The sequence below is a fragment of the Olea europaea genome, unplaced genomic scaffold (assembly GCF_002742605.1).
Source record: "Olea europaea var. sylvestris unplaced genomic scaffold, O_europaea_v1 scaffold1273, whole genome shotgun sequence".
NCBI lineage: Eukaryota > Viridiplantae > Streptophyta > Magnoliopsida > Lamiales > Oleaceae > Olea > Olea europaea.
Window position 1 is genome coordinate 135,469 of NW_019230182.1, and position 26,077 is coordinate 161,545.

General features: G+C 34.7%; 2 protein-coding genes across 2 annotated transcripts; both read left to right on the top strand.

Moving 5' to 3' along the window:
* Window positions 1–576: 576 nt before the first annotated feature.
* LOC111374653 (reticulon-like protein B8) lies at window positions 577–15,231 on the top strand. Its single transcript, XM_022997365.1, has 9 exons — window positions 577–609; window positions 1,716–1,835; window positions 4,763–4,815; window positions 4,957–5,009; window positions 5,850–6,032; window positions 6,127–6,307; window positions 6,400–6,541; window positions 7,676–7,745; window positions 14,846–15,231. The coding sequence occupies exons 1-9, from the start codon at window positions 577–579 to the stop codon at window positions 14,992–14,994; spliced, it is 984 nt and encodes a 327-aa protein (XP_022853133.1). The 3' UTR covers window positions 14,995–15,231.
* Window positions 15,232–15,488: 257 nt separating this feature from the next.
* Window positions 15,489–23,982, top strand: LOC111374665 (endonuclease III homolog 1, chloroplastic-like). Its single transcript, XM_022997374.1, has 10 exons — window positions 15,489–15,642; window positions 15,721–15,842; window positions 17,342–17,405; window positions 20,107–20,228; window positions 21,317–21,383; window positions 22,008–22,099; window positions 22,274–22,411; window positions 22,486–22,590; window positions 23,225–23,308; window positions 23,800–23,982. Exons 1-10 carry the CDS (start codon window positions 15,504–15,506, stop codon window positions 23,965–23,967), a joined length of 1,101 nt encoding a protein of 366 aa, XP_022853142.1. The 5' UTR covers window positions 15,489–15,503; the 3' UTR covers window positions 23,968–23,982.
* The last annotated feature ends 2,095 nt before the right edge of the window (window positions 23,983–26,077 follow it).

Here is a 26,077-nt window from a genome sequence, read left to right on the forward strand (position 1 = left end):
CAATATGTATAATGGTAAGTCTCACCATATTCGAAGACGACACAATACCATTCAACAACTACTCTCACAAGGTATTATCACTCTGGACTACGTGAAGTCAAAGGATAATATTGCGGATCCGCTAACCAAAGGGCTAACTCGAGAGCTAGTTATAAAAGCATCGAGGGGAATGGGCTTGCAGCCTATGACGTTGAAAGGTATCATGGTGGAAACCCAACCTAGCTGAATGGAGATCCCAGGACCTAGGTTCAAAGGGACAACTAAAACATGTATATCTGTGTAAAACACTGAAAATGTTCTCCTTCTGCTCATTCCTATGGTGCTTACAGTGATTGAAAGATGCAGGTTAAGCTATGCTTTTAATAACCATTAAGCGTTGTTGTGAAAAACTAAGTTAAGAGGTAACCTATGTAAGTGTGAAGTGGGGCCGCTTCTATAAGGATTGTCAAGGCTACATCCTTGAAAAAACACTTGCAGAACCAGGCGACGTGTTCATAGCCAAAACGAACACAACAGTAAGAACTATGTTGTGACTAGAATGGTCATGTGTGAGATCTATTGTCTTGGTTTACACAAATGACGAAACAGTTCAAGGCATCAGATCCACTGGTTTGCTAGTAATTCTCGAAAGGTTTCATAAGGGAAGGTTCAAAGCTAAATGCTGCCCATCCGATACAGGATTGATTCGTGTTATTCTCTCTTTTCTCTTGAGTCTTAGTTTCCATTTTCATTCATGTGGGGGATTATTAGAATTAAATGAAAAATATTGAATAGAAGTGATGAAAAATATTGAATAGAACTCTCTTCATATGTTATAACTCAAGTCCCTTCATGTTTTTAACTCCTTTATCAATGAATGATTTAACTCCTTGATTAATGAGCTAGCTTTTCCTCCATTGGTATAAATAGGAGTCTCTCTAGGTTGGAAAATCACAAGTGAAATGCAAGCTTCTTCCTCTAAGCAACAATCTTCTTTTTCTCACTTTCAAGTTCTTCCTTGTGCTTATAATTTCTTTGTGAGATAGAGTATATCACAGCTAGTTCGCAGGCGGTTAATGTAGTGCAGCGTGAACCGACAACCGATTGTATCCTGGGAATCGAACACCAATCAAAACCTCTTACACTCCGATGAGGCGACGAATTCGATTTAAGGAAACTGTGAATACATAGGCTTTCGGTTTGATTTGATTCTCTAATATTTACCTACACACAAAATCAACAAGGCATTCAACACATGCCCTAAAATCCAAATCCAAACCCAAATTGAAGAAAACATTTTCAATTTGCATTTTACAACACAATGGATTTGAAATGCATTTTTGAACAAGTTGTATAATCTGCTAATCAAAAATGCATTTTAAATCAAACCCTTACCTTATATCTGTCAAGCCATTTGTTATCGATGAGTCTTCCCTCAATTCGCTCACCGTAAGAGTTTTAGATGACAGAAAACTAGGCTTCATATCTGGGTTCCACTTGTTTCCTTGATGGAATTGTTCTCCACTAGAATCGCTCTCCCCTTAGGTCGTTGATTCTCCACTCGATTCGCTCTCTCAGTAGGTCGTCGAAAATGTTGGAGGAGTCCTCTCCTTAAATCTTGTGTAGATGGAAAATGAAAAGAGAAAGGACCCCCTTGTGTAATATATGAAGGGCTATTTTTGGAAATATTTATGGTACTTTTTATCCCACGAGAAAATGGATTCAAATCCTGTTAGCTCACCATTATGGACATGGTTATGTATAGCCCAAATGTACGCCCAGCATTATCTTTATATATTTACGTAGATACACAGGGAAATCATCATGGTTGGGCGATGCTTGTTGACAACCTCCCTGTAATAGGGGGAGCCATACAATTCCATAGTTTTCGAGGGGATTGTTCAAGTGGTATTCTCCCATCATGGTCTCACATATTGGCCTCAATAAATAAATATCCTTGAAAGTTGAATCCCACAATTCAAAATAGGTTGTTTATCAACACAAAAGTTTCTCTTACTTTTTTTTTTCCTTAGCCTTCTATTTTCACATTCCTTAGCAAGTTAAGTTATTCTAATTTTTTGGTTCTATACTATTTCAGTTTTTCTTGTTCAAGCCTCATTTTTTCTAAAAATTTATTATCTCAAGACTCATTTCTATTTACACATTCTTTTATAAAATCATATTACATTAAGGACTTGTTTGATAGTAATTTTGAGAATTGATTTTTTGATCGTTGGGAAAAAAATGGAGGCCACCTGTAAGAAAAGAAATCAAAAGTTACGGATGAAATAGTGAAATAACAGTCAAAAAATTAAATTTTTTAGGGTGAAAAATCACTCCGAGTGGGGCCGAAATCTAAAAGTTTTCCTTAATTTTGACCTTACATTCTCCGTCAATATGGTATTCAAAATGCATTCTTTGCTCGGGGCTCAAACAAGGGCTGATTCTTTTAGCTTCTGTCCATCTCATTTGTGTGAATTGGTTAGATGTAGTCTTTTTTTTGTTACGTTTGTCCACGAAATTATTTATTTCGATTTAAAATCCACTGCAAGTGTACAATTCGTTAACAAGTAGTACAATGGCTTATGAGTCCAAGTATCGATCCCACAGGGATTGAATTAGTTCAAATCAACCTATTACGACCTTAACCGAAACACGAAAGTAAAATTGATGTGTTGTGATTTAGCTGAAGAAGATGTAAACTATGATGCAATTATGGATGAAAGAATTATATTAAATGCAAAATGATTTGGACACAATCTACTAGAATTTATGGAATTAATAAAATTTACTAACGCACTAAGATCACGAATCCCCAAGCAATACCCGTTCAATTTTCAATCGTGCAAATTTGAAACACACTGTCCCACAAAAGGTGAATCAATATTCCTATTTTAATTTATCAATTTCTCTCGAACAATGCCAAACCTATCCCAATATGTGATTCGACTATATCTCTATGACGAATACTAACATACCGGAATGCCTTATGATTTCATGAATATCCAACAATTCACACAAGGCATAGATGTATATTTCTATCCCCTTTCGGACCTTATGATGATTTATACTATGTCGAGTCTATTTTCATTCTTTCGAATGCATAAAACAGGTTACCACAATTATATAATTACGTGCACAAAAATAATATGGAAATAAAAACGTAATGAATCATTCAATTCCGGACACATGCGTTTAAATATGTCAAATCTCCAAACAAAAATCAAACGTATATTACAAGGTTCATCAATCTCCTAGCAATGAAAAATCTAGCCTAACTAAAAAGAAGAAAATACAAAAATAGTTGAAGAAGCGTCATAACCCGAATCAAGTTTCAATCGAAACTTCACTTGGTGCGATGTTTTCCTCTTGTTTTCTTCTTCAAAATCTCCCTTTCTCTTGCAAAAAAGGCGTCCCCTTCGTTTTGGTCGAGTTTTTTTTTTTTTTATATAGAACCCTAAAAAGATTGTTTCCATAAGAGTTTCAGCGGAATAAGGAAACTACGGATTTAGCATAAAAACGCTCTATGCGGTCGCATAGAGTAAAAGTTTTGTGCCCTTTTGTTTTCGGTTTGCCTCTATGCGACCGCATAGAGGGGTCGCATAGTGCTACCAACTATGGAGGAAGTTCATTTTGGTCCTTTTACTTGAATCTTTTACTTTTTGGCATCTTTTCTTCATTCTTTCCATTCCATCATCCCAAGATTTCATCAATTGGCATTTGGCTCAATCAATTTCTCGATTTGTTCGTCGGGTCAATTTTTGGATAATTGCACCTTGGTCCCTGAACTTTCACTTTGCGTCATTTTAATCTTTTTTCGCGTCTTTTCTCCTGAATTTCACCATATTCATCGGTCTTCCCTATAATTCATAAATGTAACGAGATTAAGTCACAATTCAATCATTTTACTCGTTATTAAATCATGTTTGTGACCTAAATAAGTGTGCAAAAACATACTTATCAATAGGGCTGGACATGGTCCGGGTCGGTTCGGTTCGATTCTAACAAGAACCGAACCGACCCGAAATTTTCGGGTATTTAGTAAGTGGAATTGTCGGGTCCAAATTTAATTATGAAACCGTTCGAGTTCGGTTCCATCGGTTCGAAACGGTTCAGTTCCATTCAGTTCCGTATTATAATTAAATTTTTTAATATTTACAAAGTTATATTAATTTAATTAATGATATGTTCAATATTAACTCTTACAAAGTAACATAGTCCAATTTTATGTGTCTTTTACGTCTCCCTTTACTGAATTCTTCATAAATTTGATTATTAAAATCACAGGAAGAGAAAGATAGCGAGTTCAAAATAATTAAGAGAGATGTTGTAGAGTTTTAATTCGATTTTCTCTAGTAACAACGATATTACAGGAGAGTAACGGATTTGGATAAAATTGAGGTCAATTTAATTAAGTTGATTTTGAACTAAAAATTAGAAATGGAAAAATCATATTTTGTGATTTGAACTAAATTAACTAGTTAACAAATTTATATACAAAAAATAAAATAATTTTGCTTATTTAAAAAAAAATTAAAAAAATTAAGAAAATTCAGTTCTTATTCGGTTCTTCGAGTCTTAACTTATAACCGAGATCGAACCATATCCGTCGATTCTTGATTCAAATATTCGGGTATTTAATTTGATTCAAATATTCACGTCTCTTTACCCATTTGTGTTGATACTTTCTAATAATATTTGGTCGAAGCTGCTACATTGTATTTGTTTATGGGTCATCTTTTCTGGTAGTGGTTACGTCTTTATGAGGTCTTTGTGGTGGCAGGCGGCGGCCGTGGTGGAGGTGGAGTTGGGACATGGGAGAGAGATGGTTGTTGGGTGAGGGTGGATGCCCGAGGAAGATGAAGACATTTATTTGTTATTCTTTTCCTTTCGCTTTGAAGTACAGTTAGTGAGTAGTAACTCGTAACATAGTTCAATCACCATTGAAATTATTAACGCAATCTTTGGTGATTTCAGTTATATGATTTACTATTCATCACAAATTGTGTTCCATTTTGATCTTTCTTTAAGTTGATTTTTCGTGACCTTTATAGTATCTGGATTTACAGTGATCTGTGGTCTTGGGCGTTTACTAGTGAAAATGTATACGAACAAGTACTTAACATGATTACTGGGTTTTTTTATTATCTCAATTAATTAAGTGACTTCAGCTTTTCCCTTGAGGCTTTCATGTAAGTACACGAAAAGTTCATCTTTATCAATCCTTTGTAAAGCTTGGACCATCTTCGATGTTCATTTGGTTACACAGATTTTACATTTTTTGCTGTGATTTTGGGACTGTTCTTATGTTTTAACGAGCGAGTAATTGTTTTTGAGCAATCTTGAATACTAACTCAGAATGGCTGAACTGTTTTTGCATGTTTCTTTTGCTCTTTTAGCCTAAATAGTTGAAGGGTTTTGAAATCAGAGGGCCTTGCCTTTCAAGAATTCAATTATATTTATGCTTTTGTCCACGCTTTTATTTGCTGCCATGATTCCTCTATGCTAAAGGTCATACACTTTAGTTTGCGATGCGACTTTTTTCTCTTTCATGAAGCTTCAAATGAATGAAAATTTTTGGTGAAATTAATTTCCCAAGAGTTTTCGTAATGGCCTTTGTTGAGGGGTTGGAGTTTTTGGACTGGTAGAACCAACATTACAAGGCTAAAATGCTTTGTGAGTGGTTACTCACCATGGTCTTCTCACTCCTATTTATTCAATTTTTCTTTCAAGTTTATATGAAACTCTTTTATCAATCTCTTTTATCCGCTTCATCAGATTTTGAACTTGAACAACTTTTTGGCTTCAACATGAGCCCAAGAGCTTGAAGTCTGTTTTTCTACAAGAGCTTAATTAATTTGGACTTACAGGAAAGATGCCTGAGGGAATAACAGCTGAGAGTCTTATGCACAATATCATGGAAACAATAACTGACAGTGCTTCAAAGCCCAAATCTGAGTCCTTTTTTGAGGAGGAGAATTTAAAATCCATGAATTCTCAGTTCAATAGATTGTTTGGACGACAAAGGCACGTTCACCATATTTTGGGTTGTGGCAACTGGCAAATGTATGATCTCATTACGTCTTCTACCAATTTTCTTATTAGTGAATTCATCTTTATTTTATGTATATTCACTTGAATGCTTAGCTGCTGATGTGCTATTATGGAGGAACAAGAAGATTTCAGCCAGCGTCTTAACTGCTGCTACTGTAACTTGGGTGCTTTTTGAATGGCTTAACTACAATTTTCTTACCATTCTATGCTTTGTGTTGGTTATGGGTATGCTTGCTCAATTGGTTTGGAAAAATGCATCAGGCATATTAAACAGGTAATTTTAAATAGAGATAATGTTCTGCTTTTGGTAGTGGCAGGATGCATTCAGTTGCGTCGTATTAATTCCTGTAATATCAATGTTAACAGAACTCCATCCAATATCCCTCGTCTTGTTGTGCCTGTGGAGGTTTTTGTTAACATTGCCAATTTGATTGGAGCCGAGGTGAATCGGGGTTTAAGCTTCTTGCAAGATGTTGCCACTGAAGGAAATATGAAGCAATTTCTAGTGGTATTTTAACATCAATTCTGCACTTTTATTTTTTTTTTATTTCCTCTTAGAAATTGTAACCTTATTCATTATTATGTGTGAATATATTTACAGATAATTTGATCCACTTTTTTCTTCTTCTCATGTTTTTTTTGAATTCTCAAGACACCAATGTGCTACCAAATGGTTTAAACATTAAAAATGATTTTAGGAACTCAATTGGTTTGGAAGAAAAGAAGAGTCCCAGCCTTTCTTTGATTTCAAGCAGTTCCCTCCCTCGATTAAACTTTTCCTAGCTGCGTTGATGATTGGTTACCTTCGCTCATCGGGAAAGCTGGGAGCAAGCTAGTATAGTTCTGACCTGATCTTTAAAGATTCGTAGTCCCGAAATCCACACTCTTTTGCTGACCTTTTCTCTTGGTTATTATTTAGTTTACCACTCTTGCATAATTTGAAAATTCAATTCGTATTTAGATCCTCACCATAAAAGAATAATTCTTTTGCAGCTGTTCTGATTTTACTTGTCCATTTCTGTTTTCAGTAGTAAACATACATAAGAGGAAGAAAGAAATACAGACTACGTTTTCTTTTCACAAGTTAAAAAAATGTTAGTTTCATTGTATTTTTTCCTTCTCCAGCTAAAAACATGAAAATAAATGATTGATACATTACCTGGCGAAGCACATCGCAAATGTTTTCAGAATGAGACAATTGTTTCAACATTTTCAAATGGAAAACTCTTAAATTAAGATATTTTTCTTGTTCTGGTGCATCTCCACCTTAAATCGAAGACACTTTCCTTCATTATATTATGTGCCATGCTTGAAGAAGAAACCAGCGGTCCTAATATCTCTTAGACTTCATGTTTTCTTGTTCTTAAGTATTTTTCTCCTACATGGTAATACAAACTGTCCCCATTTCTATATTTAAGTGTTTTTATTCTTAACTATCTGCTGATAAAGCTTCCTATGTTTTTTAATAAGCTGTTACTTCGTCAGCACTTAAACTTCATGAACAAATTCGTATTGTACGTTATATTATTAATCACTGCTTTTTTCTTATTCTGTGTTGGACTGTTTCAGTGGAGACATAATGTTAAATGAAAACAAATCGAAAAATGTCTAAGTTGTGTTTGATGTATTAAAATACTTGCAGGTTGTAGCAAGCTTGTGGGCTGCTGCTATTATTGGTTGTTGGTTCAACCTTTTGACCATTCTTTATGTCGGTAAGACATCCTATTATATTCTAATTTTAGTAGCTACTAGAGCATATTGGATACATTGATCCCGTGATTTGTGGGTAATTACCGAATGCTTTGCTTGTCTTTGATATCATACATGAGGGGGTGAACTTTAATCGGAAAATTTTTGCATGCTTCACCCATGGTTTGGTTAATTTTGTTCAGATGGAAAAAAAAAAAAAAAAAAAAAAAAAAAGAAGGAAAAACCTCGCCATTAGCGTCCTTAACTTTCAACATAAAATAAACTAAACCTTTGTAGCGCCAGCCTTCTCTTCAAATAAAATATTCCATTTATTTTTTTCTTTAATATTGGTAATCGTGCTTATGTCCATTATGCTACTTCCATCATCTTAAATCCTGCATCTAAATTATGTTGGAAATTTAAAGCAATTAGGAGAAGAAAATTGGTAATAAAAGAATATAGATATAATTAGAGGCTTGAACACGAAAATGATAACGCTATCCTCAAACGTTATTTGCCCCCTTTCCAATGCTTTTGAGGAGTTCCGGCAAATAGTTTGTAGGATTAAACAAGCCTTTGTGTGAAGAATACCGAAATCAAAGTGTATCTTTCACAAAGAACAAGTGAAAATAGATATAGGATTGATTATGTGATAATTTGGGAGAATAATCTTGTGGTGGATTTCTTAATTTTCCCAAGAGTGTTTTTCTTTGCAATTGAAACACCTATTTATAGGCTTTGAAGGGTTTCCACGAAATGGTGCAAAATTATGTTGAAAAGGCTCCAAATTCAAAAGAAAAACGGTAAAAAACGAATCCCCAACGGTCACTTTGTATAACCATGCGACCGCATGGGCTATAACCATGCGGTCGCATGGTTATACTGCAAGTGGCCCTCCCATTTTCGGGAGGGCCTCATGCGGCCGCATAGGTTCACATGGTTAAGCCCAAAAATAATTTTTTTTTTTTAATATTAACTACTATATTGAACAACTAAAAGATATCTTTTCGATTTGAATCTATTCATAGTGTAAATCTCATAAAGTATTATTAGAATTCCAAGTAGCTAAAGTGCTTTGAACCAGTTATTCTTTGTGACAATACCGATAAAATCACACACACAAGTGTTAAACTTTTCACAAGTTCCTTTAACTCGCTTAGTGCTAATATGGCCTTGCACTAATCCTATTTCGTTGAACTTTTATAGAGAAAAACTTCAATTCTCTAATGATGCGGCACCACCTCGAAATTCACATAGGTGAAATTCTTCCAGTATTTTTGTTACTTTTACAGATACTTGTACTCCGTACTGAACTTCATTAAGAGTTTAATTAACTCATCCCTCCAACAGTAACAACCAACACTAGTTTCAATGATATAATTTCAATATATCTAATAGTGTTGAAATCCATCCACTTATCGAATAACTTGTTATTACCCTTTGAACCTATATATATACTGGTTTAGTATATTTTGGTAGGGTTGTCGTTATTGGTGAATCTATTTAAGAAGTTTTAAACCCATTTTACTTGATGTTGATTTCACTAACTCTCTTGTGAGAGGTTTGGTAAATGGATCAGCTAAGTTTTCACTTGACTTAACAAATGTAAGAGAAATTACTCCATGCTTGATTAATTTTCTTACATATTCGTGTCTTAGACTCATATGTCTAGACTTTCCATTATATACTTCGTTATATGCTCGAGCTAAAGTAGCTTGACTATCACACAAAATAGGTATGGAGGAAATATCCTTTATGTCTAAAGGTATTTCATATAATAAGTCCTTCAGCCATTCTGCTTCTTTCCCTGTTTCAGCCAAAGCTACAAACTCTAATTCCATAGTTGAATGTGTAATGCAAGTTTGTTTCTTAGACTTTCAAGAAACTGCACTTCCTCCAAGAATGAAAATCCATCCAGATGTGGATTTATTTTCTCCTACACTTGATATCCAACTTGCATCGGTATATCCTTCCAATATTTTAGGATGCTTGGTATATTGTAGCCCAAGGTTTTTGGTTTTCTTTAGGTAACCAAGAACCCTGCCAATGGCTTTCCAATGTTCCGAACTTGGATTGCTAGTAAACCTACTTAGTTTACTTACAGCAAATGCCACATCAGGTCTTGTACATTGTGATGCGTACATAAGACTTCCAATTGCACTTGCATATTCTATTTGTGCAATTGCTTTACCTTCGCTTTTGATTAATTTTATATTTGGATCTATAGGGGTATTCGCCTCTTTAATGTTCAAATTTTTAAATTTATTTATCACATTATCAACATAATGTGATTGACTTAATGTAAAATCCCCACTATCCTTCTTTACTTTGATTCCAAGGATAGTATCTACTTCTCCAAGATCTTTCATTTTGAAAGTAGATGATAGAAATCGTTTTGTTTCTTTGATTCTGTCTATATTGTTACTAATGATTAGCATATTATCAACATATAGACACACTAATGTGATTATATCACCATTTACTTTTGTGTAGAGACATTTATCTACTGAATTGTGATTAAATCCATTTGACATTATTTTAGAGTCAATTTCTCATGCCACTTTTTGGGAGCTTGCTTTAATCCATATAAAGATTTAATTAATTTGCACACCTTATGTTCATTTCCCGGTGAAACAAACCCTTCCGGTTGTTCCATATAGACCTCCTCTTCGAAATCTCCATTTAAAAATGTCGTTTTTACGTCCATTTGATGAACATATAAATCATATATAGATGCTAGTGCAAATAAAATCCTTATTGAGGTTATCCTTGCCACTGGTGTATATGTGTCAAAGTAATCAATTCCTGTGTCAAAGTAATCAATTCCTTCCCTTTGACGATACCCTTTAGCTACCAATCTAGCCTTATAAGTATTAAGCGATCCATCAGAATTATATTTCTTTCTAAATACCCATTTACAACCAATAGCTTTCGAATCTGCTGGTAGGTCAACTATTTCCCAAATGTTATTTGGAATAATAGAATCCATTTCATTATTTATAGCTTCTTTCCAGAATATATAATCTCTAGATTGCATTGCTTCCTTATAAGTCTTAGGATCACTTTCCACTTGAAGAACAAAAGGAATTGTTCTCCTTCTACTAAGTAAAAGGAAATAAGTTGGGAATCTATTTCATTAGATCCTAAGTTCTTTTCCTTTCTTGTTCTTTTGCTTCTTCGAGATTCAAAGTCAACATCCTTTATGGATGTCTCTTTTGGTGAGCTTTTAAAGGTTGGAATATCCTTATTATTTTCAGATTTCCTAGCTACCATCACATTCTCAAAGAATTCCACATCTCTTGATTCTATTATAACATTTGATTCGAGATTTAATAACCTATAGGCTTTGCCATCAAGGGCATATCCTACAAAGGCACATTTGATACCTCTAGGATCTAACTTGGTTCTCTTTGGATCCATATTTTTATAATACGCAAGGCACTCCCACACTTTAAAATAATTAATATTTGGTTTTCTACCTTTCCAAAGTTCATATGGGGAAGTTTTATTCTTTTTCATAGGAATTCTATTTGTTATATGACAAGCACAAAGTAATGCTTCACCCCATAAGTTAAAAGGTAATTCAGAATTTAATAACATAACATTTATCATTTTCAAATAAGTTCTATTCTTTCTTTCTGCTAATCCATTTTGTTCCGGTGTTCTAGGTACAGAAGATTGATGTATTATTCCATTTTGTTCACAAAATATATTAAATTCATTTGAAAAATACTCTCCACCTCTATCACTTCTTAAAGTCATTAATTTTCTTCCTAATTGATTTTCAACTTTATTCTTGTAAGTTTTAAAGGCACTAAAGGCTTCATCCTTATGTTTAAGTAAGTATACGTAAATATACCTAGAACAATCATCAATAAAAGTAATAAAATATCTATTACCGCCTCTAGTTAATATTCTATTCAATTCACAAATGTCAGAATGAACAAGTTCAAATAATTTTGTTGTTTTTTCTATACTATGAAATGGCTTCTTAATCATTTTTTATTCAACACATATTTCACATTTTTCTAAGTTATCAATATCACATTGTATTAATCTACATTTAATCATTCTTTTCATAGTACTAACTCCTATATGTGCTAATCTACCATGCCATAAATTAAATGAATCAATAACATACGCAAAAGATTTAATTTTATTTGAGTTATCCTCAACAGTACATAGCTTGACCATTCCTTTGGTAGAATAGCCCTTTCCAACAAAATGCTCACTATGGGTTAATACAAGTTTTCCAGATTCAAAGACAGATTTAATCCCGGGTTTTCCCAAGAGTACACCACTTGTTAAGTTCCTATTCATTTCCGGTACATGCAGGACATTTGTCAAAGTGATCTTCTTTCCCGAAGTGAAAAGGAGTTCAACATTTCCTTTACCGATCACCTTTGATCTTCCTTCATTTCCCATTTGTATTTCTTGGTTGTCTTCAATGTCATGATAAGTTTTGAAGAGAGACTTATCATAACATACATGGATTGTTGCGCATGTATCGTAACACCAGCCCGGAACTTTGCCTTGGATTGCATTGATTTCACTTACTGTTGCAATAATTTCATCAACAAAGTTCACTTGTTCTTCTTTCTTATGTTGTTTCCTATGCCTGCAATCTTTAGCATAGTGTCCGGTTTTCCCACAAACATAGCACGGTCCTTTGGCTTTGTTTTTGAATTTTCCTTGATCCTTTCTAGGACCAAGAAATTTCCCTTTCTTTTTGAACTTGTTGGAGTTGTCCACATTGTCCACGGCATTGGCTTTCGAAGAGCCATCATAAGAATTTTCAATCTTATTTCTTGCCCTTGATTCTTCCTCAATGCGAAGATATTTCTGTATGTTTTCTAAAGAAAAATCTTCGGAATTGTGAAGAATTTTCTTCCTATATCCTCTCCAAGAACCAGGGAGTTTAGCAATAATTGCTCCCACTTGGAAAGCTCCGGGAAGTTCAATTTTTACCACTTTCAACTTGTTTACAATTATTTGTAACTCGTGTACTTGAGGCAATAAAGGTATATTGTCTAAAATTTTAAAATCAAAATATTTAGATATTAAAAACTTTTTAGTACCTTCTTCCTCGGCTTTGTATTTGCTTTCTAATGCATACCAGATTTCTTTAGCCGAAGTAGTGTTTGTGTAAAGATCATATAGTCGATCGGACAATGCATTTAGAATATGCCCAATGCATATCAATTCATCTTCTTCTCGTTTCTTCCTTTCTATGCGAATTTCTTCGGTATCCTTGTCAGTTGCATCGGAAATGGGTTCCAATTTTGAATCAAGCACGTAGAAGATCTTCAACGCCGTTAGAAGAAACTTGAGTTTGTCTTGCCATCTTGTAAAGTTTGCACCATCGAATCTATCCAAACGCACCAGATCTTGATTCATCATTTTGATAGTAGCAATAGTAGATTCTGACTCCATTGCAGTAAATGTAAAATAACGTTTGAGTTTGTTGGAAATTTAAAGCAATGAGGAGAAGAAAATTAGTAATAAAAGAATATAGATATAATTAGAGGCTTGAACACAAAAATGATAACGCTATCCTCAAACGTTAGTTGCCCCCTTTCCAATGCTTTTGAGGAGTTCCGACAAATAGTTTGTAGGATTAAACAAGCCTTTGTGTGAAGAACACCAAAAGCAAAGTGTATCTTTCACAAAGAACAAATGAAAATAGATATAGGATTGATTATGATAATTTGAGAGAATAATCTTGTGGTGGATTTCTTAATTTTCTCACGAGTGTTTTTCTTTGCAATTGGAACACCTATTTATAGACTTTGAAGGGTTCCCATGAAATGGTGCAAAGTATGTTGAAAAGACACCAAATTCAAAAGAAAAACGGTAAAAAACGAATTTCAACGGTCACTTTGTATAACCATGCGACCGCATGGTTATAGACCATGCGGTCACATGGTTATACTGCAAGTGGCCCTCCCTAAAATAACCATGCGGTCAATGGTTATACTGCAAGTGGCCCTCCCATTTTAAGGAGGGCCTCATGCGGCCGCATGGTTAAGCCCAAAATTTTTTATTTTTATTTTTATTTTTTTATTTAACTACTATTTTGAACAACTAAAATTCTAACAAATTATGGGGCCGAACTTGCGGTCAATATATATATACTCCCTAGATATAGTCATTGGTTCTTCTCTGGGCTGCATTCAAGATTGGAATTTCTCAGCACTAAGGCTTGTATCTACATGCATTATAGAAACTTCATTGATCTATGTGAACTTGTATGTCATGTTGTTCCATTATAAGCATATGTACATTTGGCACTTATTGAGTGTAGTCCTGCACTGCATGGTGCTACAAGTGAAGACTGTCAAGTGTGGACCATGGTCTATGTTTTATCAGGTCCCATACGAACCGCCAGGTCCTACGAGTGAATCAAAAGTTTCATCTTGGATCTCACAATTTCAGTACCATTGGTAGGTTGATTTGGATAATATGAGATTAAGCAAGAAAAATGGAATTTGATTAATTCAACTTATAAGACTCTGAAACACAGAAAATTACATAGCGAATTGGAAGCACAAGCACATAGCTGATTGAATGTCACCCTCTTTTTTCCCACAAATGTGAAGAGTTTCATTTTATTATCCACCATAACTATCAATTATTTAACCATGTTCTATGATGGATTGCACTACACTTGGTAAGTAGAAAACACAGGAAAAAAAGGGAGCATGTGTGGAGTGAGAAAGCAACTTTACTTTCATGTAATATTGTTTCAGTAAAATGTATTTGATGGGCTTCTTTGGGTAATGCTACTTAGCACCCGTCTAGATGACATTGGAGCCATTTAGACTTGTCCAATGAAGTTTTTAGAGCTTGTTTGGGAGAGATGTTTTATAATAAAAAATGAATTTTTTTGGATAATTTGTGGTTAAAAAGTAAGAAAAAGTCATGAGTCCTATATGATGTGCAATTGAAAATGATTACTAAAAAATCATTCCTAAACAAGCTCTTAATGCATTGGACAGGTCAAGGTGAGCCTCTACTGCCGTCTAGACTGGTGCTAGATAGTGTTTTTTTAATTTTCTCTATTTATTCTATGTCAAGCTTTAATTCAGTTTTACTTAGAGATTTGAAAATTCTTTCTTTCAAGGTTTTATTGCTGCCCACACGTTGAAGATGAGGTTGATGGTTTTTGTGTACAATGTCCTCGGACAGCTTCAGCGTAATTACTGCCAGCTGGATGCCAGTGTCTTGCGCCGAATCCTTACCAGCAAGTTCAGGGGAAGGAAGGTTGACTAGATTGTTGAGGAGCACTTCAAGGACATTGAAGCAGAAAAAGGACATACATTTCAAGTGCTCCAAGCATGTTGCTGTTATTATTGTGTTTAGCTAAGAATTTGTTGAAAATTGTATAACCATGCTGTCAGTTGTGTTTACTTGAATATGAAATTTCCCAATCTGCTCATCATTATTTTGGATTTCATTGATTGGAGTTAATGGTCATGTCCATGTGTCAAGTAGAATATATATGTGACGTTATTCCACTATTCTCCAGATATCAACCTAGTCCTCGTTTGTTGGTTTAGATAAAAAAAACAAAATTTTGGTGGATTGTAATAAATAGATGATATAATATGTGATTGAAATTTGGATAAATGTTTTGAATTTCACTTAAATTTTTAGTAATATTTTTAGCTAAACTAACCATGAAAGATGAATTGTGCTATTTTCTCCTAAGAATAAAACTTAAATAAAATATAGAAAAATGTTGTGAACAGCCTGAACTCAATTCCTCCCTCCACAAAATAATGTTTGCTCTTCTCAGAAGCACTCCCGTAGCTTCACCCCGATTCATCGTCTCATTTTCTTTCAACAAAATGCCTTCAACACAAATTTCAACGTCCAAACTGGGGATACCTCCTTCATCTCCGGAGCCAGAGAACCCAGGTCAGGTTTTGTCAAAATATAATTTATGCCGTTCATTGGAAAAAAGACCCAAAATTTTAACTGTGATAATCGTTTCAGCTCCTGAAAGTTCAAATGCCGGTTCTGTACCAAATCTTCGCGTCTTTGTTAGGAAAAAGAGACCCAAAAAAACTCTTGAAAGCACTCCCATAGCGGTTGAAGCAGAAACTCGTGATCAAAAGGTGAGATTAATAATCTTAAGGAACAAGATAAATTCTTTTTAAAAAAATTCTGAAGGATATGCAGCTTGATCTTAGCGTTGGTGAGAGTTAGTCACAGTTAAATTCTTTGGCTGTTTGTGTTGGGCTTTACTCTGTACTTTAGTATTTGTGTTGTTGCTGTTGTGTTTATTCAACTTGTACATTTATTTTGTGATCTTTCATTGTGGGAATGGGTGAGGTGTTTGTGAGAAATGCGTGGTCTCTTGATGACACTATTACCACCCTAGTCAATTTGCCCGTTAAGGGGATACATACTATTATTTTTTATGCTGAATTATGATTGTGAAGGATGCTATTTTAGATAAATGCTGTCTCCTCCTAGTGATGTTTTTGCCACCCTAGTATTACCCATTAAGGGGACATGTTCTTTTCCATCTCTTGTTTTATTGACTGCATCTGTGCTAATAAACAAGGAATAATGTCTTCAGTTTTCTACTGGTTGAGTTAAAGTATGTTCCTGAACTGATAATGGATCCCACCAATGGTAGGTGTTCAATTTTAAGGATATAATTTGGTTCTGATGGCATGAAGAGCATACAAAACTGTTCCAAAGGCTTCTTTGCGGCCTTTAGTTGCTAGATTTAGTTATTTCTTGAGAGGATTAATTGGAATTTGAAGTGGAAGGTTGAAAGATTATTAGATATTTAGATCATGACTTGATTGCAGACTCTGCAATGTAAATGTGTCATGGGCATTGCACATGTAAGTTGGAGTTGCATCAGGTGATGGAAAGCACTTTACATGGGTCCGAATTATCTCTTCAAGTATTTCAGTGAAGTTAAAAAGCATTATTCCTGCAAAACTTTAATGAATTCGTATATTATCTACACTTCTGCTCTTGAGTGTAGACAAACTGTTGATACTTGTCTAAGTTTCGAAACACAGCTAATGTTTATTTGCTATTTTAATTAATAAAAGGGTTTAAGCTTTTAAAGAAATCAGGTCAGTTTTGCATTTTCCAGAATTTGTGGCCTCGATCATTATTGTGAAAACGATTATAACATAAAACTCAATTTTTGTTCAAGCGCAGTTGGAAATTTCCAAGTTGTTTTTTCCTTTCATACAATTATTCCTCCTTGAAATAGCCTGTCTCAAAAAGTTGACAAATAAACTAATAGTTTCATTTTGTATGGATGAACATATGGGCTTATGGGTCAAGATAGTATGTTAATTAAATACTTTTCTCATGTCTTATGTCTTCCTTGCATATTGTGTAAGCTTCAAATATTTGTAGGACACTATCTTTTTATATCTGCATTTGTTTACACTAGCTGTATAGCAGCCTTCCTCTTACCTTGAATTAGTGTTAATAGGTGGTTGACTAGTTTCGACCTTTTTTCCATGTATGAACCTTTATAATTTATTAATCATTTTGGCATATTGTTATACCCAAATTAATAAACAAAAGTTGTTTCCGAAAGACTGGAACTGCTGCATAACTATCAGTTTACAATATGCAGCTATGCAGCCCTCCTGAAATTGAAGATTTTGCATTTGGAAAGGACAGCAGTTATTCTCATTTAAGTAGGTTATTTTGTTCTAGAACGTGCTGTTTCTCTTTGAATTTGGTGAAATATGAGAAAGAACATTTATAAATTTCTTCTTATTGTCATCATTGTTTTTATTGTTTTTACACAAAACAAGAATTCTTTAACATGTGAATGAGAGCTGTTGAAAAATGTTAAACTAACGTGTCAAGGTTGTTTAGACGCATTAACTTGTCTAAGGCATTTTGCACGGTACTAATACACAGGCGAGGAGGGTGGAGTTGTAAGTGCACCAATAAGATCCACTTTTTACTACTTATGTCGATAATTTTAGTTTTTGAAGAAAATCTAGAATCTTGATCTTTTGTGGGTTCCATCATTTCTTAACATTCCTCATATTATTTTAACACAAATGTGAAAGAGAATAAAATTATGATACTCTCATTCATTATTGCTAATACTATGATTAACATTCATTTATATACATGTACATAATGGATTCTATCTAAGGAAAGAACGTATGTACATGGAATGATACATGGGAGCTACTAAATTTAATAAAGTCAAATATCTGATTTTAGATAATTCCTGTTTTGCCTTCGTGATTGATTGCATAAAATCAGAAAACGTCATTATTGCATGAAATTAGCGCATAATTACAAGAAATCAGTCTATGGCTTTTCACATTCCCTTCAAGCTGGCTCAAAAACGTCTTGCATTCCCAAATTGCATGTAAGACTATTAAAATGTCCATTATGTAACCCTTTTGAAAGTACATCCACCAACTTCTCTCCTGTTGGGACAGGGGAGATGCATATCAGTTGTGTTTATTGCAGCTTTATTGTCACGGTAAAGCTTCATAGGCATTGGACTTGAGAGTTTGAGATCTTCGAGTAATCTTTCTAGCCATAAAAGTTCACAGGTTCCATGAGTAACGGCTTTGAACTTAGCTTTTCCACTATTCCTTGCTTCTCCAAGTCACCAAGTTACCCATGATATAAGTGTAGTAGCCTGATATGGACCTTCTATCTGTTATACTTCCTCCCCCAGTCAACATGAGTATAGGCTTCAATCCTAAGGTGGCCACGATTTCCAAATAACAGACCTCTTCTTCCTTTTAGGTATTTGAGATTCAGTAGACTGCCTCAAAGTGTTTAGCATTCATGAAGAAAGAAAATCATAGAGTTTGTATTAGAATGACCTTTATGGTATAGGTATATGACTGGAAGGATCATAATTGTCTTCCCCCAAGCATGTTAGTCGAAGTATTACTATTTTTACAATCTTCCCTTCTTTCCTCCTCCTTTCATGAAAAATATTTTGGTAGAATCTCTCTTATTTTCTTCTCCATGTCTCCTCTTTTCTCTAATAACACATACTTTTATATATATTACGTTGCTTGTTGTTTGCTTGGGAGGGTAAAACTCATTGTAATATAGTAGTTTCTATGTGTTGGCATACATGCTAGATCTTACTATCTCGTTAACTAGATACCACGCATTTTTGATGGTGAATGGATTAAACAAAATATGAGCCTCAGGTTTGCCAAAATGAGGAGAATGGTCCAATGAATCTTGGCCACATATATCTGTTAGCTTAACTTTTCAATATATTTGATCTGGAAAGCACCGGTGATCCAAGATCTAAATTACGGGGATTATTATAACCATTGAAGCTTGCATGCGGGTGGTTGTAATTGTAGAACTGCCTAGGTAACTATGACCCTTGAATTTAGTTGTTTGTATAGCAGGGATAGGCATCAATACTTGAATAATTCTATTTGTACCGAATTGGGGGTACCGAAAGTTGTCCCCCCTCTCACAATACATGCGGGCCCAACATGAATATAAAAATTTTCAAATGTGGTCCCCACCCCCTGTTGTGATTAATAGGTAAAGGATTAGGTAAAAAAATTATGTACATATAGCATTATTCTTTCTACTTTCACATAGCATTTATACGCATTTTCCATTAATGAAGTTCTGACTTCATCCAAGGAAAAAACATCAAGGTTTCTTAGTGAAAATGTACATTGATGTTGGAGTTCCCTTGAGGTGTGGGGATTGGAATAGGAATCCTCAATAAATGACAGTTTTATACATTTATGATATATAACTGACTTATGAATACTTTAAAAGACAGAGAGAATGTTGAGTCATCTCATTTAAAATTTAAATTACATTTATTTATTTAAATTTAGTCTCGACCAGAGCATGTCTTTTATTAGATTACTAAAACTGTAAGCAAAAGTTTATGTTGATATAGGATTTAAATGATATACATGTGACATTTTCTACTAGCTTAAGTTGTTAGATCAAGTGGTTAAATATGGTATCTAAACAGTCAAGGTCCTGGTGCAACTCTCCTGTCACCCATTTAATGGAATCATGCACACGTTGGGCTCTGATGGAGAAGGAACGAACTTTGCCTACGTGCGATGGGTGTATTGAAGACAAGATTTAAATGATATGCATTTATCGAACAACTTAAACTTTTATATCAAGTAGTTCAACAATTTATAAATAATGTGGATTTATGATCTCTAAGAAAGGATCTAATCCAACTAATTCTTTGGATATGATTAGTTTAAATGCCACTGAGTTAGACACCATTTGCTAACATTTACAATTAACTTTACGTCCTAGGTATATAATAGTTAAATTTTTCAATTTTGTTCTGTTAGAACATATGATCAAGACTTAAGAGAAATCATGTATATTGCATGTTGTGCGATACAGCACAACCACCACCTGCCAACTGGGAAAAGGTCCTTCGAGAAATTCGCAAAATGAGGTCTTCCGAGGGTGCACCGGTTGATTCAATGGGGTGTGAGAAAGCTGGCATTTCTCTTCCTCCTAAGGTAATTCTTTTGGTTTTTTTAGCATAAAAAAGTGAAATTAATTATCTTATATCATGGTGTCAATGGTTGAGATCTTTATTTTTGAAAATTACTGCTCCGCTTTTGTATGATTAAGCAATCTTTAATATGTTTGGTTGTTCTTCTGAATGCCAAACTCCATATTTGTCGTGGATTACATATTTCAATTTTAAGCCCTATTGTCAACCACCTTAGAGATATTTATTTTTCATGTTAATTGTTGTTGAAATTAGAGCCATCACTCACCCATGTAGTTAAAGATCATCCCTGATTAAAACATAATTTATATACAAATATAAATTCACGCTATACGTTAAGAAAGAGTTTCTTAATCAGACACATGAAATTCATCCTTCTTTGACCATTGCCCTTGAATGAAAATTTTGTTTTCAATATAACCAAATTGTTTCCTTAGCCGGGCACAACCGTTGTTGCAATTTTTGTTTCTGCAAGCTAGTCTATCGTGCTAGTCTCATGCGCTCCTCATTATATAGGTTTAGTTGATATGTTCTGGTCTTCCTATGCACATGTTCTAGTTTTTCCTTAATTAGCCGGCCAAGACTTCAGCTACTGGTTGAGTTGCACATTTTGTTGATATCATGAGCCATTATTGATACTAGAAAGAAAGATCGTCCTCCCTTGGCACCAAAATTGCAGTCTATCTCATCGAAGTCTGATTATTTTGACCGTGAAAAATGATGGGGAATGAATATAAGAATAAAATATATTATTAGTAGATTTGGAATAAATATAGTTTGATTTAAATTAGTTTATTTTAATTTATTATGTATTATAATAGAGATTTGATTATTGAAAGACTCATATTTTTTCCCTCTAAATTCGTTATATTCTCTCCAATATCTTCTCCCTTTCTATCAAGTCTTAAAAATTGCTTATTGTGAATTTCATTTACGAGCTTCCTATGCCACCTTGCCAACACACCATTACCTGGTTGTGGTAGCATGTGCCCATGATATAGTAATACTTTATACCTTAGGTGATTTTGGTTGATAGATAAAGTGTGGTGTCTAAAAATTGGCTTGAGAATTATTTATGTTTTCTCTTTTTAGGAAAGAAGATTCGCTGTTCTGGTATCTTCACTCTTGTCAAGCCAAACAAAAGACCACGTTACTCATGGCAAGTTTGTTTCTTCTTTTTTCAAGTTAGTGCCATTAAGGAATCAATTTCTTGATTCATTTATTGTATATCTTCATTGGTGGTGTTCTGCACATGCTGTCAAGGATTTATTTTTTATTTTTTTTTGGCCCCAACATGCAATTAAATTTCCTTTTATGTGCTTTTAGCCTACTTTTCTTGTCATTTAGTTTAGTAGGTTTCTCTATGCTCTGTTTAGAAGTTTCTCATTGACTGCCTTCTACAATCCATATGATTATCTTGAGCGAAAAGAATGTAACTCATCGCTGTTATTCAGTCCTTGTTGGTATTCAACTTAGAGGATCGAGCGGGAAATATAATTGGAGCTAATCTGATGTCAGAGGTTTACACATGAAGTAATAATATTACTGGAGATGGCTTTGCAATTTCATTTGCTTCTCTGCGCATTCACAGAACTTCATATTCAGTTCTGTTAGGGAAGTAGATCTAAGATAGAAGGTTCTTTTCTTCTGTTTACTTTGGTGTGTATATATTGTAGGTGGCATAATTTGCGCCATTTATCCAGATAAGACGTGACAAATACTTTGGTTGATAGTTCATATTTGCTTTTGAATATGGATATATATTAAGTTTTTGGCTTTGCAGGAGCTATTCAGCGGCTTCTTCAGAATGATATTCTTACTGCAGAAGCCATCGACCGATCGGATGAAGTTACCATTAAGAACTTACTATACCCAGTATGCCCTCTTCCTCTGTCAATGTATAGCTGAACATTGCAATCTACTTGATCTGGAGAAGTTCTAAAGCTGATACAAATAAATTTGAAAATTTGTTCCAAACAAACAGTTAAATATATCAGCCACAACTTTTTAGGCTTATATGCATCAAACTTCGGCTTTTGTTCTCAACAGGTAGGATTTTACACAAGAAAAGCAAGCAACTTGAAAAAAATTGCTAAAATTTGTCTCTCGAAGTATGATGGAGACATTCCTAGTACGTTGGAGGAGTTGCTCCTGCTTCCAGGGATTGGTCCCAAAATGGCTCATCTGGTTAGAGAAAGAATCTGTTTCAAATATTTGCTTCTAATTTTGTACTTCTATCGAGTAAATTTCTGTTTTTTTAGGTCATGAATGTAGGATGGAACAATGTTCAAGGAATATGTGTAGATACTCAAGTGCACCGTATCTGTAATAGGCTTGGATGGGTTTCACGTTCCGGCACTAAGCAGGTAATACCTTTCTTATTCGAAAAAATGATCATAAATGCATAATACAGCAGAGAAATACTATTGAATCATTAACAAACTGACGTAGCGGAAATATTATAAGGAAGATGAACAATCACAAATTGAGAAAATTCTCAAGAAAGATTTTATTGAATTCAAAAACTACTGCCTCTAAAGGCTTACAACTGATTAAATAGAAGAAAAATCTCGAAAAATCCGGAAAATAAAATAAAATAAAGATATTTTTTTCCAAAAATGAAAAATATGAGATAATTACTAAGATGGAAAATACTTATTTTCAGGATCATCCTTCAACAAATGGAATCTAAATCCGAATTTCATGGAAAGAGATATTGCAAAAATGAAAATTACCATAAATAGCAAAAACGATTAAACGAGGGCCTAAACGATGGATTTTGCCCGAAATTGGCCTTGCGTCAGGGCCAAAGGCGCTGAGTTTTATTCCTTGGCTCGACTCCAATCAAATTAGACTAGCAATTTGCCAAAAACGAGCAAACCCAAAGTCATCATGAAATCATTTGCCCTTTTTACCAACTTTTGCCTTGTGAAGGTCCCATTTTGCCATGAACTCTAATCCCTTATGCACTTCATCACAAACTTTATTGGTCTTTGTTAGAGAACTTCGACTCCAGAAGAGACTAGAGTGTCATTGCAACTATGGCTTCCTAAGGAGGAATGGGTCCCTATCAATCCTCTTCTGGTATGTCTACGACACTATTTGTGGAGTGCAGCAATATCTTCTGTGTTTTTCGTCAGGAAAACACTTTTGTATATACTGTTGCATCAATTTTCTTTTTTATTCCTCAACCCGACTATTAATCTATGGTAGATAATGCCACTGCCTTTTCTGAAAAATGCTGGCAGCTGTTTACATCTGAAGTAAAAATAGAAATATGCTTTTCAAAGCACACTGGTTTTATCTTCATTTAGGGTATTTTGTTCTAGAAAGTAATAAAATTTGACAATAGGAAGGCTTGTCGATCCATTTTCTGCTTGTATTGTTGCAGAAAATATTTGAAAGATTTTAAACTATATTATAGATAGAATTGATCATAAATATCTTATCCTAACTTTCCTCTTCGAGCAATGACTTTACTCGCTGTGTGGTTACATTTATATTGATCATTATAGCGTGATTTGGGTGAATTTCATTTTGTCATTTCATAAAATATTGCTGAATTTGGTGCATAGGTGGGGTTCGGGCAGACTGTATGTACTCCACTGAGGCCTCGTTGTAGTATATGCACAGTTAATGGTCTTTGCCCATCTGCATTTAAGGAGACCCCAAGCCCCTCATCCACACCGAAGAAGTCTCGCCCCTCCTCCACACCAAAGAAGTCACGTCTAAACAAGTGTTGATAGAGGCGATTGTTGGATATTGATTAAATAAATCGAGAATTGAAAATCGATTAAAGTGACTTCGTATCGACTTCAGCCAAATACTCAAAAGCTCGACTCAATCCGTTTAGGCAAAATTGTTTGCCACTTCGCCGCTTCGGGGCGCACAAACGGGGATCGACCTGCATGTATTGAAGGGTGTATTTGGCATTTCGAAAAATCAATATCGGATGAATGAGAAATTACAAAAAAGGACGAAAATCAGGTCAAAATATTTGACCGTGCGACCGGTGAATAGACACATTTTCATAAAGGTGCATTGTTTGGAAATGGTGCATGGTTTGGTCTCAACAATTTCGTCCACACCCTTTCATGGTCTATAAATAGGACCCTTTGGGTGTCCTATTCCTCATAATTTGATATGCAAAACATCTCTCATCCTCTCTTCTATCCAAAATCAAAATCATTTCATTTATTTTGATTTTCCTTCATCCTTGGAGTACATAAACCTAAATTTGGTTCGTTGTACTTGTGTTTTGGAGTGCTACAAACACAAGTGTAGCCGTTGTATCTTGGGAGTCGATTGTCGAAATCCGTAGGCACCGTTGCGGGGCAAATTCGACTTAAGGACAAAGAGTCCAACTCTTGCCTCGACTTTGTCTTTACTTTCTTCTTCTTTTTGTTTGCGTTTTCTTTGCCGTTACTCTATCCAATTTTCGGCACGGATTTAAAAACCATCATTATACTTATTTTGGCGTCACTATTCACAAAATTCTTCCAACAGCGATAAATGGTTCTAAGTGCGGCTTTGATATTTTGTAATTTTTGCATTTCAAGCTCATGCAAAATTATATTTGTTCATTTGAGCTTGATATATGTTAATCCTTGGTTGAATTCAGTTGTATGTTTTACTGGAATGCTGTGATAAGTTTAAAAACTGTCATGGAAGTTGTAAATGGAAATGAAATGTCTTGATTTCATGTCTCATGGTATTGAACTGAACTCGAGGGAACATCAACCTCGAAAGGTGAGTTCCCGGTTCCTATTGGTTGATATAGATAGCGTGTTGGGTTAATCACGAGTGTTGTCATCTCCTTCGAGCTACATTTGTCTTTTTGAAGCGATTGACTATTTTGCATTTCCCAGTTGAGGAGTATTACATTGGATTCCAGTCCCAGCTTTTGTTGGTAGACTTTCGATTCTTGTCTGCTAGAATGCTTGAATTTCGCTTCTTTCCCATCGATGTTTTTTAGTTGGAATTTAGCTTCTTGTCTGCTAGAGAGTGTTTAGACTTTCGAATCTTGTCTGCTAGAATAAGGTGTCTCTACCATGGATGCTCCTTTGATTTTATGACTTAACTACAGCTATGAGAGGTTTTCGGTCAGTCGAGTCCGAATACATACCGCCAGTAGAACGGCATTGAATAGTCCTTACCTTACGGTGAAGGTTCGTCTATTCATGGGATTTCCTAAAGTGCCACAACCCAGCCATAAAAGAACGGAGGCTTCGCTCAAGGAATGACAGTAGTGATACTCTAAAGGGGGGCTTTATTGTATATGTACTTTTTCCGAGGATCAACGTGAAGGTTGTTTTTTGCAAGTCTCTCTGGGCTCGATACTGACCATCTATATCTTCTATTGATGCTCATAACCCTTTTTTCTGCCCAGTCCTACAAATCTCGACTTCCAAGATAAGTCTCATATGAATACAGCCAAGTACTAAGTTGTCTAGTGAGTCAAGGAATAGGAAGATATCGTTGTTCGCCATCCCTCTTTTCACACTTATAGAACTTCCTCAGTACGATTCTTGTATGTGACAAGCATATATGTAATCGTCGACTAGCTAGAATATATGTATCACATTGTTGGGAAATTTTTAGACTCAAATATGTGGAATTAAACAATGTTTAAGATGAATTTTCAGGAATTAGTGATCAAGTGGTTGAATCTAGAAATCTTTGAATGTGATTTGGATCTTCAATAATATGATCTCTATAATGAAATAATGATTTAACACACTTTAGGACGGACCTATGATTGTATATTTATAGTAGGTAGTATTTGGGATGAAATAGGATTGAAAAACAACTTCAAAATCGTAATAGGACTCTATCCAACCATCGCTCGAGCGC